This window comes from Gavia stellata, chromosome 30, assembly GCF_030936135.1.
Source record: "Gavia stellata isolate bGavSte3 chromosome 30, bGavSte3.hap2, whole genome shotgun sequence".
Taxonomy (NCBI): Eukaryota; Metazoa; Chordata; class Aves; order Gaviiformes; family Gaviidae; genus Gavia; species Gavia stellata.
In genome coordinates, this window is record NC_082623.1 from 2,387,704 (window position 1) to 2,408,427 (window position 20,724).

Below are 20,724 nucleotides of genomic sequence, written 5' to 3' on the forward strand. Positions count from 1 at the left end.
GCGGCTCCTGTCTCTGTGCTGAGGCTGCTGGCTTCCCGGGGTGCGGTGGGCAGGCTGCTCCTTGAGTGAGCAGAAGGAAAGCCGCATTCCTCATGCGCTTACCTAATGCCGGCTGGACACCCAGGGTGGGGCTTGGACCTTGCGCTGTTCATCTCGATGCTTCAGACATTGGCTCCAGAAAAAGTCGTCGGGGCAGGTTGGGGAGTTGAGAAATGGCCCTGCACCCCCTTTGCCAGCAGCCGCGCCTGACCTTGCCGAATGCATTGGCTGTTACTCACGTTTCCCCATGAGCCACATGCCCTGGTTGTGACTCCTCCAGGGCTGTTTTCTCTTCCCCACAAACACTGTGGGTCCTGTTTTCCTTAATCCTTGTTGCTGCGCTATCTCCTGCAGACGCTGTAGTGCCAGGAGCTACGTGGAGCTTGCCCCTTCATCTCCGCATCACGTTTGCAGAGACCAGTATATGCGTTTGGGTCTTCTCAGCACTGCCTTGTTTCTCGTAAGCCAGGCCACGGCAAGCTGGCCGACAGGAGTTGGAGCCAGTGTTGATCCTTTCTAGTTGTTTCTCCAGGTCTCCGGAGGTGCAGAACTTTTGAGGTGTCTTGTGATGGAGAGAGGTTGGCCTTGACCCTGCAGTTTGCCTTAGCAATAAATGGGAACCTCTGGTTTGACCAGATGAGTTGAAGACAGCCTGTTGAGATTTTAGCCTCAGGCCCTGCTTGCAGAAATTGTTGGACTATTGAGAGTATGGTAGACCCTGGACCTAATGAAGGAGAAGGTGCTATGCAGAGGTAAGAGATTTGGGGGGCAGTAGGAGAGCTATTGTGGCAAGAGAGGTGATCAGCGCGGTCCAAAGCAAAAATGGCAAAGCATTGCCTGGGGAGCCGGGAGGGGAGAGGGGGAGGCAGAGCCGACAGCGTGTGATTAACTTGGCTCTGCTAGCCAGAGCTGCCCACCCGCTGATCCTTTCTAATAGCCTGCGATCCCCAAAGGCAGCTCCTGGAGCAGAGCCGGGGCGGTTGCACAATCGCAGATGGGGAGGAAGAGGCTGCAGGCTGGCTGGAGGGTCTCTGCCAGCCAGTCTCCATGGCGGGGTGATTCGGGACACCTGATGTTGAGCCCTCCAAGTCTCTGCCTGGGGAGGGAGCACAGCTTGTCCCTGCAGAGCTGATGGCTGGTTATTCCAGCCAGCCCTGAAGGCGGCTGTAGACTCAACTCCCCTTTTTTGGGGCAATTTCAGCTCTATATCCTGTTCTTCCTCTCCTGCTCACCCTTCTCCTGATGGCACAGGGAAGGAGCATTAACCCCCTGCTTACCCCCACCTTCCCGGCAGGCTGGGGGAGCACCGGGGGGGCCGTCCCCCCAACACGGCCGGTGCGCAGACACGGGGCTGGACAAGGTGGGCTCAGACTCCCAGCTGGGGAGTTACTACACTGCAAACCATTCTCAGCAGTTGCATCTTGTTGCCTTCATTTCTAGACGCAGCTGCGTTCCAGGGACATGGGAGGACCCGTGTGTAAAACAGGGCTTTGCTGGTTGCTTGGGGATTATTATTATAGTTCAGGAGAAAAGGGACAGGAGCTGGAAGAGAGGACCCGTAACCGAGGGCTAAGGGGATGTCTGAGGTTTGGAGCAGCAGAGGCTTGGATGAAAAATGCCAATCCAGGGGTTACAATTCAGGCAGAGGGTCTCTCTCGGGGAGTGGACCCTGCACTCTCGTTGGCACCAGCCGTACTGCTGCTTCTCCATCAAGGCCGATATGTGAGATGGGTGTGTACCGTGTGGCTTCGAAAACGCTCTAATAAAGACATAAATTTCCTCCCCATTTCAAGCTGTTGGGTGTTCCTTGCTTTTGGGAGGTGCTTTAAATCTGACTGCCAGAGCCGTGGGCTGCTAAGAGCAGAAGCTGGCTGCACGATGCTGAGCTCAGGTCTTCCTCCTGTTTTCCTGTTGCTCACAGCGCTGGAGCTGAGCTGGTCCCTGAGCGATGAAGAAAAGAAGATAATATTGGATGGGCATAATAAATACCGCTCCCAGGTCTCTCCTCCTGCTATGGATATGCTGAAGATGGTAAGTGGCTTTTACTGCAGTGGAATGTCAGAGCGTGTTTGCCTAGTGCAAGCCTCGACCGTAATGCTAGGAGGGACCGGGGTTTTCTTTAGGGGAGGCAGAGCAATTCTTCTGTAGGGCTACAACTAGGTATCAGTGGAGGGGTTCCCTAAATTGCCTCCAAAGAGATGAGTTTCCTTTCACCTATAGCGTTGTCTTTGATTGATTGTGGAAGTTCCTAAGTGTGATCCGAGTCCCCTGATGCTCCGTGTGCGAGCGATGCAGCTCTCGCTCACCTGTGTGCCCCTGTGATGGGCAGGAAAGGCAGGCGAGGCTTTGCCATGAGCAGGTGCCCTGGGCTGGGGGAGGATCCTGCTGTGTGGGGCATCGCCTGGTGCATTTTATTTGCCTTTGCAGGTGAATGGGCTTTTATCTATAGGAGGGAACATCAACTTCAAACATGACCCCCAGGTCATTCAGTTGTTTGGGCTTTCCATCACTCTTCTAATCCCCACTATGACTTGTGCATGGCTGTCTTGGAGGGGAGGGATCTCCCATTTTGCTTGGGGAAACTGAGTCAGGTGTCCACCATCACTTTTAGCTGCAGCGGGAACAAAAACAAGCTCTTGAGCTGGTGCTGCTTTTTGTTTTATTCAGACCCTTGATTTGATTAAAATTTGGCTATCGTGTTTTATCTTGCACCACACGTGATTTTTCTCACTGTTTGCAACACGTGTGGAGGAGGAGGAGGACGGCTGTTTATCATGGATAGGTGGAGGGCTTTGCTCTTTCGGTCACAGTGTGCTTGGAGGAGACCTCTCTGCCTGGCCCAAAAGTTGCCCAGGCCAAATTAAACCTTTGTGGGCTGGTAAATGGGAGCTTACCCAGCAAATGAAGGAAAAAGCTATATTCAGGCATAGGAGGTTTGACTAGTGACTTCAGACTCAAAGGAGGCAGAGGCAGAACCCCGAGCACCATGATCCCATGGACACCCACCAAAGCAAGGCACAGAAAACTTGGAGAATAAGGGCTTTGGAGCCAAAGTCTTAGAGAAAGTCTGAGGGAAACAATCTCTCAAGGTCCTTAAGCCAGCAGCAATTCTGAACCGGTGACTGCTGCTCCCGGTTGAAGCTTTGATTGCGGATTGCGTGCTTTGAGATGCTCCCCTCCGCAGTGTGGCTTTGCTTCTGCTTAAACATACAGGACCCGCTCGCAGTCCAGAGCCAAAGGCTTTTTTTTTTTTTAAGAACAACAACTGTTCAGCTTACAGCAGCCCTGACAATTTCTTGATAGAGGTTTTCCATGAGAGTACCGTCCTCGTCTCCCTCCTGGGACGTTTGCTTGGCCTGTCTTCGCCTCCGAGTTCACCTGCTGCCGTGGCACCGTGCCCGGCTGAGGTCACCCCGCACTTCTGTTTGGGACACGGATCTGGTTGCTGTGGAAATAGGCAATGGGGGGGATACATTGCCTAAAGCCGCTTTTCTTTTTTAATGAGGCAAATTCCGCAGGTGCGAGTCCCTGTTTATGGAGCCCAGCTCTGTGCCAGAGGGAGAGGGGTCTGCGCTCCCCAAACTGGTTTTCCACCCCAAACTGGGTTTCCAGCCATCGCTCTCAGCCTGGCTTGGGGCCACGGTGGGAGGTCGACCAACGCTCTGTGCCCCCATCCAGATATTTTCGTGTTTCTTTCCCCTCTGGTCCTTAGCGCTGCTGCTCAGGGGCCCATCCACATCCCCTCAACACCCCGATGGTGATGTGCCCCACATCGGGGCCATGTTCTGCCCCCCTTTGGATCCAGCCCTGGCTCCGTCTGGGAATGTCCCCCCTTAGGACCCGCCGGTTGCTGGGCTGCCTTCCAGACCGCTGCAGAAGCAACGCTGCTGTCTCCATCAAATGGCACAGGGACAGTCCAAACAGCTGCGGCGTAGGGTTCCCCGTATGCCTCCCTGCAAGAAAACCTCTCTTCTTCCTCCTCCTCCTCCTCCTGCATATCAACACGGCCGGCGGGGGACCGCAGGCTGGTGGGCTCAGCTGGCAGAGGGGCCGCTGCTGCTCCTGAGGGGACTCTTGGCAGGCAGCCGGCCGGCCACATCTCGGATCCAGGCAAACAGATGATGTTTCCCAGGAGCGTGTGCTCCCAGGCTCTCTGCAGCTGCGAGGGGAGATGTGTCCTGCTCTCCTCCCATCCCCACCCTGGTCAAAGAGGGATGGCCCCAGGCCCCCTCCTGCGTGACCCAGGGTGAGTCTCCTCCATCTAACTTCACGCTTTCTCCACGCTGGGTTGAGGCTGCTCCGTGACGATGTTAGAGATGCTCCGGGACAGGTTGTGAGAGTCGTGCTGATGCACTGACCTTCCCCTGTTTGACCTATAAGCTGAGGTTTAGTTTGTGCTGGGACTGACTGTGGAGCTCCCCTCTCCTGAGGACTATGTTAGGTAGGGATTTGAATTTTACTCATGAATGGGGAAATCGTGGCCAGAAAGCCCAGGGGTCCTTGTGCATGTCGGAGAGCCCAGTGGCCCTCTCTGTATGCTGACGCCCAGCTCCTTCCAGAGCTGGGACACGGAGCTGGAGGCCTTTGCTCAAGCCTACGCAGAGAAGTGCATCTGGGACCACAACAAGGAGAGGGGCCGACGGGGGGAAAACCTCTTTGCTATGGCCCCAACCCTAGACCTGGAATTTGCCGTGGAAGACTGGAACGGGGAGGAGAAATACTACAACCTGACGACTTCTACGTGTGTCCCCGGGCAGATGTGTGGCCACTACACCCAGGTACCAGGCTGCTGGGGTGGAAGGATGGGGTTGTTGGGAAAGGAGCTGTACCACAGCCCCAGCTCCTCCCAGAGTCTTTGCAAAGGGGTGAGGAACCAGGCAGGAATCCCAATGATATGAGGGGACCTGGGCATGGTGCCAGCCGTGACCAGTCTTTCTGGAGAAGACCTCTTTTAAGCAAGATCCGCAGCCCTTTTTGGCTGCTCAGCAGAGCTGGGTGCCAGCTTGTCTTAGGCAGAGATATGAGGTCTGGGTGTTTCTTCACAGCTTGGGTGGGAGCAAGGAGGAGCAGAGATGGTGGTGGTAAATATGAGAACGGAGGTATGGAGGGTTCCAGGACCAAAGCAGAGATGGTGATGCTCTACCTGGGTAGACCATACGGGAGGAAAGCTGTGGCACTTGGATATGTGGACTGCAGCCCTAGGCTGGGAAGGTGGGCCAGACAGGGGCAAGGGGCAGGACCCTGAATGCTAAAGTAACGTGGGGATGTGGGATCTGGGGCGCACGCTGAGATGAGAGGGACGTTGGTGTGGTGACAGAGCAGCCTTCAAGGCCAGGGGACAGGTTGCCAGTGGGGTGTCCACCTTCCCCCAGTCACCTCACCTTCATCCCTGGTCTTTGCCTTAGGTGGTCTGGGCAAGCACGCATCAGATTGGCTGCGGGGCAAAATTTTGTGAGAAGATCGAAGGAATCGAAACAGAGGACATGTACCTGCTTGTTTGCAACTATTATCCCCCGTAAGTCCCATGCCTCACGTGGCTGGGTGCATCTTGACAGGGTTTCTGTGCTGGAAATGTCCTTCCTTCAGTCCCTATAGCAGGGCAGGATTTGGCCTTGTTCAGAAATAAAAGCAAAGCGATTCCAAGAAAGGCTTTTGTTATCTTGGGTTGGTCACAAAGGAAGGAAGGGTTGTCTGGTGATCCTTGCCTGTGATTGTGACCGCTGAGGTCTGGGTCAGCTCCTGGCACAGACCTGGGGAGGGAGCTCCCCGCAGAGACCTGCCCAAGGCTGATGCCGCAGTAGCTGAGGGTACAACCGGCAGCTCCCTGCTCTGCGCTTTGTTCTTCCCCACCGGCGCAGCGGTCGGCTGGGGTGGAGAAGCAGGTTTGCACCAGCAGGAAGGGCTGGACGTGGGAGGAGAGGTGGGTGGCCGCATGCGAAGCCCTGGGACTAGCCCTGTGGACCACTTGCTTGGAGCTGGTGAGACCAACAAGAGTGGTTGGTCACTGCAGACCTTCTCAGGGGTCTTGAGCAGAGGGGGGACAAAATCACCCGTCCAAATGCCCATTGACTGCTCTGTTCTAAGGGGTGGTGAAGGGTCTGGTCCATGGAGCTGTCTCCCCTGGTTTTAGGAGCCTTGGGGTCAGGCTGTTGAGTAAACGGCACTGATGGTCTGTGGCAGGAGACCAAGACCTGTTTTCTACATTAATCCTGAGTTTTGCCTTGGCTGGGATATTCCAGTTGCATCAGACCCCCTCTTTGGGATGGGTGTTTCCCCCTCTCCTCATGCCGCCTTTTTCTTGGCGTCTTTTTCTTCCAGGGGTAATATGAAAGGCCGAAAGCCGTACAAGGAAGGACCCTCATGCTCACAATGTCCCGAGGACAGAGTCTGTGTCAACTCCTTGTGTGGTAAGTGAAGGAAAGTGGCACATGTCCCTTGACAGGCTATTGGGAGTCAGACCCCTGGGTTGGGGTCCAAGCTCTGAACCCTCCTGGAGCTGTCAGGAAGCCCTGGCCCAGCAGTTCCAGGGCTGGATCACGAGACATCAGGTGCGATGGCAGCCCCTAAGACAGGTCAGCTGCCTCAAGATGAGGAGGATCCGGCAAGGACCTCATACCCCCTTAGCCAGCAATCGTTGCCCCGTGAGGATGCCCTGATCCCCAGGGGTAGGAGGTTGCGTGAGGGAGATGAGATTGGGAACCCCAGAGTGGGGCATGGCCCAGAGTGACCGGAGAGGGGTCGGCTGCTGCTTCACCCCCCGGCTGACTTCTGCTGGCCCTGCTCAGTGCAGGGGATCTGCTGAGGTCAGCCGACCCCAGCCCTAATCAATGGCATTTTTCGTCTCTTACCAGAACCCACTGTAGAAGAGACCACTCCAGCCCCTGTGACAACAAAGGCAAGCCCATCCACCCCAACCACAGCCATGCCAAAACCCACCACCACAGCCAAACCAGAACCCGCAACACCAGTGCCCACCACAGCCATGCCAAGACCCACAACCACACTTCCAACCACAGCCAAGCCACCACTCACAACCGTGATCCCAACCACAGCCAAGCCACCACCCACAACCACGCTCCCAACCACAACCACACTCCCACCCACAACCATGCTCCCACCCACAGCCAAGCCACCACCCACAACCACGCTCCCAACCACAACCACAGCCAAGCCACCACCCACAACCACGCTCCCAACCACAACCACGGCCAAGCCACCACCCACAACTACGCTCCCAACCACAACCACACTCCCACCCACAACCATGCTCCCACCCACAGCCAAGCCACCACCCACAACCACGCTCCCAACCACAACCACAGCCAAGCCACCACCCACAACCACGCTCCCAACCACAACCACAGCCAAGCCACCACCCACAACCACGCTCCCAACCACAACCACAGCCAAGCCACCACCCGCAACCATGCTCCCAACCACAACCACAGCCAAGCCACCACCCACAACCACGCTACCAACCACAACCACAGCCAAGCCACCACCCACAACCACGCTCCCAACCACAACCACAGCCAAGCCACCATCCACAACCACGCTCCCAACCACAACCACAGCCAAGCCACCACCCACAACCATGCTCCCAACCACAACCACAGCCAAGCCACCACCCACAACCACGCTCCCAACCACAACCACAGCCAAGCCACCACCCACAACCACGCTCCCAACCACAACCACAGCCAAGCCACCATCCACAACCATGCTCCCAACCACAACCACAGCCAAGCCACCACCTGCAACCATGCTCCCAACCACAACCACAGCCAAGCCACCACCCACAACCACGCTCCCAACCACAACCACAGCCAAGCCACCACCAGCAACCATGCTCCCAACCACAACCACAGCCAAGCCACCATCCACAGCCACACTGTCAACCACAGCCAAACCACCCACAACCATTCTCCCAACCACCACACCCAAGCCACCACCACAGCCAAAACCCGCAACACTAGCACCCATCACAACCACAGCCAAGCCAAAACCTGCCACCACACTCCCAACAACAGCCGCAGCCAAGCCAAAACCCACAACACCAGCAGCTACCACAGCCATGGCCAAGCCAAAGCCCACCATGCTAATAACCACCACGCAAAAACCCACCACAACTGCTACCACTAAGCCAACATCCACCACACCAAAACTCACCACAACCACAACAGCCAAACCGACACCCACCACACCAACAACCACAACAACCACCACTACTGCCAAGCCAACACCCACCACACCAAAACCCACAACTACCACTACCGCCAAACCAACACCCACCACAACCACCACAACGGCCAAGTCGACGCCCACCACACCAAAACCCACCACAACCACTACTACAGCCAAGCCAACACCCACCACACCAAAACCCACCACAACCACTACTACAGCCAAGCCAACACCCACCACACCAAAACCCGCCACAACTAGTGCCAAGCCAACAGCCACCACAATTACAGCCAAGCCAGCACCCACCACACCACAACACACAACTATGGCCAAGCCAACACCCACCACACCAAAACCTACCACAACTATGGCCAAGCCAAAACCCATCACAACCACCACTACAGCCAAGCCAGCACCCACCACACCAAAACCCACCACAGCCGTGGCTAAGCCAAAACCTGCCACAGCTACAGCCAAGCCAACACCTACCACACCAATATCTACCACCACTACCGCCAAGCCAACACCTGCTGCTACAACATCAGCAAAGCCAAAACTCACCACTACAACACCAGCACCTACCCCAACAGCAAAAACGCAACCGAAAACTGTCACAACCACAAAGCCAGAACCCACTGAAACAGAAAGACCCAATCCTACTGAGGCAACTGGGCTAACTCGTTCCTTTGAGCCCACATTAGACCTGGATTATAAAGTATCTCCAGAAGTAGAGGTAGACACCGGAGAGTCTGTTAGCCCCTTAACTACAGAGGATCCGGCCTTATTAGAAAGCATGGGCACAACCTTCAGCCCCAAATCAGTCCCAGAAACAAATAAAGGTGTCAAAGAGGACAGGAAAGGGAAATCAGCCTTTTCCAGCCCACCTCCATCCCTCAGCCAAATTGTTCCAGAGATCAAGTTAGGTTTCAATAAAGTGGAGCTCATAACTCCCTCAAAGTCAGTGGTCTTCAGCCCTGAAGAGCCCACCTTCTTGCGCTTAACATCATCTTCCAAAGAACAAAAAGGGCAGAGCCCTGCTTTCCAGACCTCCCTCTCAGGTAAGGTAATTGTGGAGTCTGTCCTGGCATGGACACTCAGACATGCAGCGATCCCCAAGCAGCATGGAGAGCGCTTGGGAGGAACCAGTATCAGACTGGTCCTCTGGATCCTCCTCTTGTATGTGGCACCAACCCTTTTCCTCACTCTTTCCTCTAACACTGAAAGGGGCTGGTTGGATGTCTCGTTTGTGACGCATGGTTTTGTTTACAGCCTGCTCCCCACTAACCCACCAGCTGCGTCATGCCTTCACTGGATCGGTGCACTGCTGCCTCGCACCTCACAGTGTCTTGGTGCACGTCACTGATGGACCTGCATGAGCGGGAGTTTCTCTTTGGTCCAGATCTTCCCCTCTAACTCCACATTTTCTTCTCTTCTACCAGCAGATGCCCTGGACACTGAAGAACTGGAGACAAACTCAGACCAGACAAGCATGGACCAGCCCACGGCTGGAGCACCCAGTACCTGCTTGGGGCTTTCACTCTTCCTCCTACCCAGTGTCATCCTGGTGGGCCTTCTGCTTTGAATGGTCTTTCTCAGCTGTCCCTGCACCAGTCACCAAGGCTTTTTTCAGCATTGGTTGTTCCACAACCCTGGTAGGCTCGGGAGACACCTCGGACACTTCAGGTTGACACGCTCTCTTCTTACGCTGCCTTAACCTGCTCCAGCCCCGATGAGCCAAGGGCAGCTGGCAGTCCCATGGGAACTTGGTCCCCTTCCTGAGGAGACCCAAGGGCAGGAGGGTGTCTGCCGTAATGCTGGTGACCTTGGACGCTTCTCCTTTCTTCCCAGCCAGCCTGGGCTTCTGGTCCATTTCCAAACTGGAAGTGATGAGCTATCCCACCCGCTGGTGTGGCTGGCAGGCCCCACTGCACCATGTCCCCAGGGAAGGCAGAATGACCCTGAGTGGCGATGAGACATGGTCATTGCTTTTGGTGTTTGTCTGTAGATGAGACATGGTGGTTGGGTTTGGTGTTTGTCAGGATGAGTTTCCAACAAAAATGCTCTTTTTCCTCCTGATGTGTCTGTTTGTCTCAATTTTGGAGAAGTTTCATCTCTTCCCTCCTTGTCCAAAAAGAGTGGCTTTTTTTTTTTTTCCACAGGAGAGGATTTCTATTTCCTTCCCAGTTCTGGTACAGCTACGGCCAGTACTACCCAGATGTACTTCTTTCCCCTCCTCACACCTCCGCAACCCTTGCCTCCTTCCTCTCTTCTGCTCTCTGCCCCATGTACCCATTCCACAATTAGTCCATTGCTTGTGTCTTTAATTTACGCGTGTGCCTGCACCTGTGTGCATGCACAGAAGAAAAACCTTCGGCGCTGAAGAGGAGTTACCGACTCCTTCATACAGCTTTCTTCTGCATGGCTTCCTCCTTTGCATAACTTAAGTGTATTTGAGTTTAGATACAGATCCCGGTTGACATATAGTTTGTGTGTGGTGAAACCTGGTCCAGGAGAAACAAGTCATCACGTGCGCTGGTACAATTTGAGCTCAAGAGAGCCAAGTGAATGATGTTAGAGGTTACCGGTCATTCCAGGACTTGTTGCAGGACCACTCTCATTGTCTGGGACACTGTGTGTTTTATTCCTCCACGTCTCTGCTCCCTTCACCTGAGGATTCCCAGTAAGTGTGTTAAATATGTGACAAGCTTTGCAGACCGGTGGAAGGGACTGGGAGATACAGTCCCTTCTCTGGTAGTTGCATCCTTTGGGTTCTTAAACAGATGAGGTGAAGAACGACCTGAAGGCCAATATTCGTGTCCTCCCCCATGATGCTGTGTCCTGTGCATCCCCAGAGCATGCACTGAATAAAGCCTGTTGTGAAAGTCTGTTGTGGGGCATGCAGTGTCTCGCTGGGGGATCTGGAGACTGAGGTCCTGCTTATTATGTCTGTAAAATGCTCTTGATTGTGTGCTTAGGTAGAATTGCTAAAAGTCAGCATGGCTTCTGGGGGTGCTGAAGGGTTTTTTTGCTTTCCAAAAGCATCCGGGTGCCGATTTCTGCAAGGTTGCAACTTAATGTTTTTAAGCTTGTGTAAAAGCAGCAAAAGGAGGAGATTGAGGATGACGTAGGGAATATTCCCCGAGCGCCCAGCTGAGTGCAAAGCAAAGATGTGTCCCCACCAGTAATTTTTGGGCAAGGAAAGCAAGAGGAAGAGAGCTCAGAGCAAAAAACGAGATCAAAACTGGGGCTGGAGCGCTTCTGGTTCCCTGTTTTGAGAGGCCCAGCAGCCAGCCCCTTCCTGCCCCCAAACACCCACTTTTTCATCTTTGCAGCCAAGAAAGAAATTAAATGCAAGTGCGTGTCCCCAGATCCCGTGTTTCTGCAGCATTTTCGCTGCAGAACATCACCCAGCTGCGAGCAGCACGCGGGGAAAGGGCCTTGCAAGGCGTAAACTCGCAGCGCGGGAGCAATGCTGGGGTCAGACCTTTGCTTTTTGCTTTTCCCCATCCTTCTGCCCCTGCTTTGCCCGGCGAGGCTGCCCTGCGGCTCCGCGTTTCCCTTCTGCCTGAAATCCTGCTGCGGGAGCCCAGAAGCACCAGCTCTCTTACAGGAAACCAGCTGCCTGTGGGGTTTTTTTAGGTCACGGTCACCGCTAGCCCTGCTGAACGGTGACCGGCAGATGGCAGTGGGAGAGACACCGCAGAGAACTGGGCAGCTCCGAACTCGTTACGCAGAACCCTACAGAGAATTTAGTGCTTTATTTAATCACAAGCATCAGATGTAGTTAAGAATCAGATTAAAAATAACCTCCTGCCCAGGTGCCGCGGCTGCTGCACGCTCTCCTTGCAGGCTGAGCTCCTGCTGCGGAGCTGCTTTCGGGGAAAAAAAATCCAGCCTTGGGTTAAGGACAGATGATAGAAATACAGCCGGCGTGGCTGCTGTTTGCCTGTTGTAAGGGGCGAGGGTTCAGGCAGGGATGGAGCTGGGAGAGCATTTCAGGACCGTGACTGGTTTTGCATCTGGGTGAAGGAGACTGTAGCATTAATTCTCTATAAACAGTAAAAAGAGCAGAAAAGCATTTCTCCTCCCAGTAAAATCAGGGTGTTTGGTCAACACCTGATTTTTTGCCATGCTGGATCCCCCACCCTGCTGAGAGCCATCACGGAGCTGGGAGCAACAGTGCTGCTGGTTAACAGCGTTAGCAGAAGCCCATCAAAATAATTCTAGGGTTTAAATAGTTTATCACGTTTTTGGGGCTAGTGAGTCTTGTAAAAACTGTTGAGTTTTGTTTTCCTTAAGGTTTTGACTTCTGGAGTCATGCAGTTGTGCAAGGACCTATTTATAGAGTTCCTTGTAACAGAAAACTCAAAACCAGAAGGCAAATCCCCTTTCCTCTTCCCCCTACACCCCAGGACAGCGGGGCTGAGCCCTGTCAGCACAGGGTGGTTTGGTCTAATCCTAAATTAGGGACGTTTAGGGAAGGAGAGAAGGCGACCGCATGGCAAGGGCAGGGTATGGTGTGGTGCGCAGGGGAGGACACAAAACATTCAGGGGAGACTTTTGCAGCATTTCCACTCCATTTCTGGGGTTGGCATGAGGATATTCTGGTGTCAGGGTGACACAGCAGGCAGCTGCTTGGGGAGAACGGAGCCAAGACCCCAGAAAAGATGCTTCTGGGTCCTGACAGCCCCATAGCCATGTGTGGTGGGAGGAGGAGGAGGAGGTATTTAACCATCAGCTGTGGTCAGTTGGGTTAAAATCATGGGATTTGTGGTGTTTATAAGGCTTGGCTGCTGCGTTAATCCCACCTGCTTGGTTCCCCCCGCACCAACCCTGGGTCCCAGCAGGGAGAGGGCTGTGCCCACTGCAGGTTGAGTGAGAGGTCACTTTGCTTCGTGCTCCTGAAGCTCTCCTGAACGTGGTGAGTCGGAAGGGCTGGGGCAAGCGAATACACCATCCTGGGGGATTTGCATCTGGGGCCCTGATGCTGGTAGGCCTGGCCAGCTGCCCAATATTCCCTCTGAGTATTTGGGCTGAAAGCATTCTTGTCCCCCAGTGTCCCTGGGGGTGCCGGTGGGGACCCACCTTTCTCCCTCTTGTTTCCCGGCTGCTTTTTGCTAAAAGAAGGCGCCTGCCCCTCCTTGCCATTGCAGCCAGTGATGGCATTGCTGCCCCAGCACAGCTGCCCTGCTGAGATGTGCATGGGCATCCTGGGCAGCGAGTTACCTGGGTGTCCCAAATATCCGAAGCTATAAGCTTGGGCAGCCTGCTAACCCTCCTGGGTAGAGGCTGCCCTTTCCCATATATTAGAGAAAGTAAATAGTGCCTTGGCAGGTTTCTGAGCCCTAGTTGTGATTTATCAGAGACACGATGATGGGTTAGTGGAGCCTGGAAGTCCCTGTGCTCTCCTGTTGCTGGTATCAGAGTTATAAACACGGTTATAGCGAGGACTATCCAAGGCAGAAAGAAGCCCAACCTGCAGCTCTTGAACTGACTGAGGGTGAGGAAGCAGGTTAGGGCTTCGTGATAGGATTCAGGTTGGCCCAGGAAAGCACCTAATGACAGTCAAAATGGAGGGTCTCGGCTGCTCGGCCAACCCAATCTGCCCCACATCCTCATTGCGTCCTGGCTGTGGCTTTCCTTTTATGCTCAGGATTTTGGTCAAACAGAGAATTTGGTCAGTGACGCGCAGGAACGCTAGCCACCCCTCTGGAGGTCCCAACTCACCAGCCAAGCTCGCTTCAAGGCAGTAAAAAGACACTGTTTTAAAAAAGTCAGAACAAGCTTGTTTTCACAAGAGAATATTTCCAGTAATATTTTATTCATGGCTTCCAGCTCACACAGTTTCACTGCTTGAGATTCTCTGCATTAACAGTGCAATGGAGGGGGATTGAACCGAATTCATTTGGGACATACAGGATTAGTTCTTTTCTAGGGGTTATCTCTTAAATACGAAGAGGATATGCCACTCTGTTCCCATGCTTGTGGTGCTATTTTGGTACCTTCCAAGCAATTTGCGGGTAGGAGCCCTGCCCCTCAGCAAGCAGCTAGAGGATAATAGTGCATCTACGAGGACCAAGCTGTAGTTTTGCACAGCAAGTTGCCAGGACTGCTGAAGAGCCAGATTTATGGGGAGAGGACTGCATTCCTTCACTGCTAGACACTGCGGCATCCCCACCCACCAGCCTTTGCCCAGCCTGAGGAAATCACATCCCAGCCTCGCTGCAGCTACGCCCCATCCCAAGAAGCAGAGGAGCCTTAAACAGGCTGCTTCATTATGGAGAGTCCCATGGCCCAAGCAGGCAAGTCTGGGTCTCCCTGTGTGTTTGCTTGGAGTGAAATTTGAGGGCTCCAATTTCTTTTTGTAGCGCTCTCCCTCCCATTTCATCTGAGAAGGTGTCCTCTGCTTGCCCTCACTCCCCAATGTCTCATATCTCACGCGTTTCCCTGACAGTGAGATGGCAGTGATAATGGCCTGAGATGTCCTTCAGGTCTTGAAGAACTGATGCAGCCCTGGTCGTGTTACAGCTCCACTCACGGTCTTGATCCTACTTACTCTGGAATATGGCAAAGGGATAGTCCCACCTGCTCCTAAGAAAGAGAAGAAATAACGATTCCCTGTCCCTCGGCAAGTGCCTGAGCTCTGAAGAATGCTGTTTTCTCATGCGTCTGTTGTCAGATGACAACAGAAGACCTTCTGCCTGGAAGAACCCAGAAGGATTAGGACTCGCTCCCTTTGGCTCACATCTCTTCCTTACCTGTCTCCCCTCTAGGACAGGGTGTTAGTCTGAATTGTTGGCTTATTCTATGTAAATAAACAAGATCCCTAATCTCCTCGCCAGGGTTTGTATATAAGTGAGTTAGGTTGATATGGATTATCAAATCAGAATCACAGAATCACTAAGGTTGGAAAAGATCTGTAAGATCATCAAGTCCAACCATCAACTAAAAAAAAAAACCCCACCACCATGCCCATTAAGCCATGTCCCACAGTGCCGTGTCCACACGTTCCTTGAACACCTCCAGGGAGGGTGACTCCACCACTTCCCTGGGCAGTTTATTCCAGTGTGTCACCACTCTCGGTAAAGAAATTTTTCCTAATATCCAGAAAGAACCACCCTCTAACTCTATACCATGGGAGAGCTGGGAACTTGGTCAAAACAGAATGCATTTCCTGAGCAGCGGCCAACCAGCCAGATCTGATAGCTCCCAGGTTGAGTCCACAGGCTAAGCTTGCTCTTGGATCTAATTCTTAACCCAAACTTCAGAACTGGGTGCAACAAACTTAAATCGCAAGCTCAGATCTATCCTCTTTGTACCAAAGTATCCACTCCCCTCCAGACTCAAGGACAGACCAGAAAAGAACCGCACACTTCAAGCCTTTACAACTTGAGCCCATCTCCTGAAAAAAAAAAAAGAACAGAACTGAACAGCAGGAGCTGATACACCAACTCACTTCATTGTTTCTCTTGCACCCATTAAACAGAGAGATAGATTTTCTGTAAGTAGGTGGCTCCATGCTCAAACGACTGAGGCATGGAGCAGTCCCTGGAAGAATGCAATCCTGGATGCTGGAAGAGGAGACCCACTGAGTTGTTCAACAACACCATGCTGTGTTTTGGGATCCTCAACAGAAAGAAGTGATGCCTCAGGAGCTCTGTGGCTGAGCCAGTCCTCCAGTGGTTTTGCTGCTCTTTAAGGAAGGCAATAGACTGTATAGTTATCACCTGAAATGGGATAAAATCCCTCCCACCAAACTATACAACCTACTACCTCACCTCCACAGAGCAGTACAGAGGTCTCGCCTGATTCACGGCTGTATCACTGGCTTTGCATTACTTGCACCACCTGCGTCCGTGCTTGGAGTAGAAATAGATGACGAGAACGGAAGACCTGACTGTCTCCTTAGGAAAGACAGTAGATTGTATAGTTAGCTCAAAGGGAGGATAGGACTCCACAACTATTCAATCTACTACCTCAGCCTCAAGGACAGCTTGGGACCATGGCAGTCTAAGGCAATGAGATGATCCGTATCCAGGGCATCGGCTGCTCTGCGGCTCCTGTGAAGAGAAATGCATGAAAATTGATCAGATTTCATGATGTTAGGGAAAAGGAGTCTCATACCCAGCCTTGTCCTGGAGCTCCCTTTCCTTCTTTAAAGCTCCTTCAGTCCACTTGGACTATACTTAATCCTTGGCAATCACACTGGCTGCAAACTTTATGCACCCAAGGGCTTACAGAAGCAGCAGCCCTCCCCCTTGAACCCAGGGCCACACATGCAGATAGCATGTCCCTTCTGAAACTGCAGTAAAGCCAAGTAATGTACAGCCAGGCTGACCTCACCTCTTGAACACACAGCATATCTAGAACAAACCTGCCAGACCAGATAAGAGAATCCATCAATTTAGCTGCTATGCACTCCAGGGAATTGAGCAGATTAGAAATAACTGAGTACAAGGAAGCTTTTAGGCTGCAAACGTAATGGTATCGAGTACATCAAGGCAGATCTAATTTCCTAAACAAATGAGTGCAACATGCAGGCTTGGTGTCCCTTTAATGCTATAGCACAGCCAGGCAATATTAGCATGGATCTGAGACAGACTGGCTTCCCCCCAAGCCCTTGGCTCACCTTCTGAGACTTTTTCATTCTCTGTACACCCAAATACAGATGCAAGGTATTAAGCTGGTAGTTTAAAAGAAATGTGTGAGGTTCTTTTGCGATGAGAAACAATTCCCCTTGAAGATTAAAGAAAGCCGTAACGAAAAGGGAGCCACCAGTAGCACATTAAGTGGGCTGCATGTGCAGCACAGCAGAGACCCAAAGGAGGACTTCCCGTGAGAGCTCGGCAGGAGATGTCCCCAGCCACCCCAAACATCTGCTGACTGTTGTGGTGGGAGAGGCAGGGACTAAGGCAGAAGTCCCCAAAGGGACAAAGGCTGCCTAATGCTTTGTGCTTCCACAGCTAACAGGCAACAGCCTAAAAAAGTGAGATTCCCAACGGTTTGGTGAACTATTGTAGCTGGGATCCTTGAGGTGAGAGTTTAGGATGCCCTGAGGTACAAGGGCAAGGTTTGGAAAGTGGCCCTGTTCCTTTGGAGAGCTGTCCAGAAGTCCTTCTCACTGGCATTCAACACAGTCCAGGTAGTTCCTTTAATTTCCTTTGACAAACTCAGCCTTCACAAGGGATGACCTACTGTGCCAGGCCATCTGGCCCAGGCCTCTCCTAGTGTGACAGGGTATAAATAATGTCAAAAAATCAATGTTGCAGGACTGATTTAAGTACCCAGCCCATCCACAGTGCCAAGTATCTTGCATCCCAATCAGCCTTCTGATGGAAAGTATTATTCTTCCCATTTTTATTGGCATAGAAAGTGATGCACAGAGGTCGCACATCCCTCCTTAGCACATGCAACACCACCCAGAGCTTCACCAAGGTTACAGTCAGGCTCAAAGGTCCATCCAGTCTGTCACAGGCCACTCGGCCTCCTCAGGGACAGAGGTATGAGTTTAGACTAAAGTGTTTCAACTTCCCAAAGATCAGGCTAGTGCCACGGGCATCAACCAGAAGGGATCGTGGTGGCAAGAAAGCCAGCGGTCGCTGCAGTGGTAGAGGACTGGGGAGGTGGGTGGCTCAGATGATCGCATCAGGTGATGCATATAAAAGAGGACACTCATCTTCTCCAAAGAGACTCTTGGCAGTCTGGTGGGTTATATTATTTTAAGCATATAAGCAAGATGTATAGGCCAGGCATTTAAAAGGTCACTCTTGATACCATTGCAGAGAATAGGCGTTTGGGCCAATCTCAAACTGTGGGTGGGAAATTACATTAAATAGCTCCTAGTTCACATAGATCTAATTATACATGGAGAGAAAAAAAAAATCCCTTCTGACTTCTATAAGTAATGCTGAAAACAGGAGATTTAATTATAATAATTGTCTTAATGAGTAGAGGTTTCGGGAATACCCAGCTGCTGACTCTACAATCCTGATCTTGCCAGGATGACTGAAGAAAGGAGTCAAACAGGAGGATTTAGAAATACTATGCCCAGTAAGGATCGCTATGACCATCCTACCCTTAGTATCACTATCACACTTGTTTGTGCTAGGTGCTATACACATTGCAACGACAGCAAGCCCCTCTCCTGGATGGCTTGTGGTCTAAACCATCGAGACAAAAGACGGGGAAAGAAGGAGAAGCGGAGAGGTGACCAAATTTGCCAAAGATAACAGAGCAAGTCCGTGGTAAAGCTGACACTGGAACCAGCCCTGCTCCAGTCTCTGGTCGCACTGCCAGGGCAATGGTTGGCAATGCCAGCTTAACCAGGTTAGGACAGGTCGATACCCACCTCTCCTGACTGTCTTTAACAGAGAGGGAAAAAGTGATGTTCCATTTTAATATCTACAGGAGAATCACAGATCCTGGGAGAGAGAAGATCACACACATACTGGATAACAGCTCAATGGTAAAACCCCGCTGGGGTTTCACAAAGAGGCATTATGAATTAGTCATATATCCATGCAGCCGTAAGATTTGTGCAAACTCTGTATCTACTGAGATTCTCAGTAAAAATCCCACGGCAATCGCAAAAGTGAGCTGCGTTCCAGCTCTGCCCTGCTTTCCAGACACGAAGCCTTCCCTTCTAGCGTATCACTGATGAAGCATTAGATTTACAAGTGCCCTAATGTGATGTAGCTATGCAAAATTCTGGATAAAATAGCCAACAGGGTCTGTAGGAGCTTATACCCCAAAGCCTCTCACTGCCTTCTAAGTTATTTAAGCCCATTTTTTTAAGATTTTTGGATACTTGAGTGCTAAGAACTAGACCTCTTTGAAAAACACCATTTTCTGTGCAGACCTTAAGGTAGTGGCACTGCAATTTTCCCTTTCCAGATTCATATGAGTCCTTCAAAACTAGCCAAATTTGATTTTTGTGAAAAAGCTCGGTCAGTCTCTATGAGAGACTGCAGGAAGGTCCCCGTGCTCAGCGTGTGCCACGGCACAGTCCTGCTGTCTAGAGGTGCTTGGAGGGGTGAGAGAAATTGGCAGGTAAAGGATTAATATGTTTCTTCACAGCAAGATCCTCCAGGCTGGCAAAAAAATGGCATTTCCAGTCCAGCTTTCAGACTCATTTTTGGGAGGGAGAGGTGACCTACAACTGTTCTCCAGTTAGCGGGGCTCAGGGCCACTCGTGATGACCAGCCGATCAGACCCCCAGCAGACAACCCAAGCTGATACCCCCCTCAAATTTAGAAGCGTCTGCAGACCGAAGATGCCCGAGCACGGCCGAGTCTCTGCCTTTAAAACGGGGAGGCACGGAGCCCGCTTCAGAGAGTAGCTGGAAAGGCTCTGAAGCTTTGAGGAGCTGATCTGGTTTATTAAGGAGCACTGAATGAAATGGAGGAGGGGGGAGGAGGGAGGAGGAAACCATAAAACAACAAAGTCGCTCCTTTAAAAGCAGACACTGCTTTCAGCCTTTGTATAGCCACAGTCCCGCGCGTCGGTGCCAAAAAGTGCCGGGGACAGGCAGGGTTTCTCAGCGGAAAATCAGGGCCCTGCATCTCCGAGAGGCTTTTTAGCCTCCTCGAGCGTGGGCTGGACTGGGGCAAAACCAGCCCCGACCAACACCAAGCCTGCATGCAGCCTGCTGACTGCGCTGGCACAAAATGGCTGACCGTCGGCCATTTTGTTTCCTTAACGTTGCCTGTAGGGAAACCAGTAGTGCCTTCACGTCTTCACCTCGCCACGTTGCTGGAGCGGAAAAATAAAAAGCAACCAGACCAAAAAAAAAAAAAAAAGAAAAACCAAACCCAAAATAAGCGAAAACAAAAAGAAGTGGGGAAGGTTTTCAATAGCTCCTCAATGTTGCCGTGGCGTGCAGCCACATACAGCACCGTTCAGAGCCGTGCGACTACCGGCCAGCAGCACAGAACCCACTCACAGAAAAAGCATCGGACGGGCCAAAAAAACATCTTGAACGCATCCCGTGCCACTGGAAAGCAAAAAAATGACATTTGCCAAACTAGCCACAAAGACAAGTTGCTTTTAACTTCTCACAGGCCAGGCAAGCCTCTCGGAAAAGCAAGGCCAACCGTCTTCCCAGACACCCAGTCCTGGAGTCGGTATTAAAATATCACGCTTTGAAAGAGTTAATCAAAAGTGCTGCAACTAGGGACAGAGAAATGGAAGTAAAAATATTTAAAGTTCATTCCTGCAACAGCCCCCATCTCTCAGCAATGCTTTTCCTCCATGCTCTTTCAATGACGTAGGTAGTATTTCATATCAACGTTGCTGTAGCATTTATTATTAAACAATTAGCAGGTATCTTAATAAATAGCTACTCGTCTGTTAGGGGTTGTCTTGAGTCCTATCAGATGTTTATAAACATCTGGATCATCATTAATGAATCTGGTATTGTTATCTCTAATACAGGCATCTGTAACCTGGTTGTTAAATGACTTATCTTTTACTAACTCTTCATAAATCCGTTATTAAAGGTGG

General features: G+C 51.9%; 1 protein-coding gene and 1 long non-coding RNA gene across 2 annotated transcripts; one reads left to right on the forward strand and one right to left on the reverse strand.

The window, feature by feature from the left end:
* The first annotated feature begins 1,917 nt into the window (after positions 1-1,917).
* On the forward strand, positions 1,918-10,372 carry PI16 (peptidase inhibitor 16). The gene is made up of 6 exons (XM_059831008.1): positions 1,918-2,070; positions 4,599-4,817; positions 5,445-5,554; positions 6,358-6,446; positions 6,891-9,281; positions 9,663-10,372. The coding sequence occupies exons 1-6, from the start codon at positions 1,918-1,920 to the stop codon at positions 9,803-9,805; spliced, it is 3,105 nt and encodes a 1,034-aa protein (XP_059686991.1). The 3' UTR covers positions 9,806-10,372.
* Positions 10,373-14,025: 3,653 nt separating this feature from the next.
* Positions 14,026-15,885, reverse strand: LOC132319737 (uncharacterized). Its single transcript, XR_009484539.1, has 2 exons — positions 15,680-15,885; positions 14,026-14,814 (listed from the first exon to the last, which is right to left on the reverse strand). It is a non-coding gene; the product is annotated as an uncharacterized LOC132319737 (long non-coding RNA).
* Between the last annotated feature and the right edge of the window lie 4,839 nt (positions 15,886-20,724).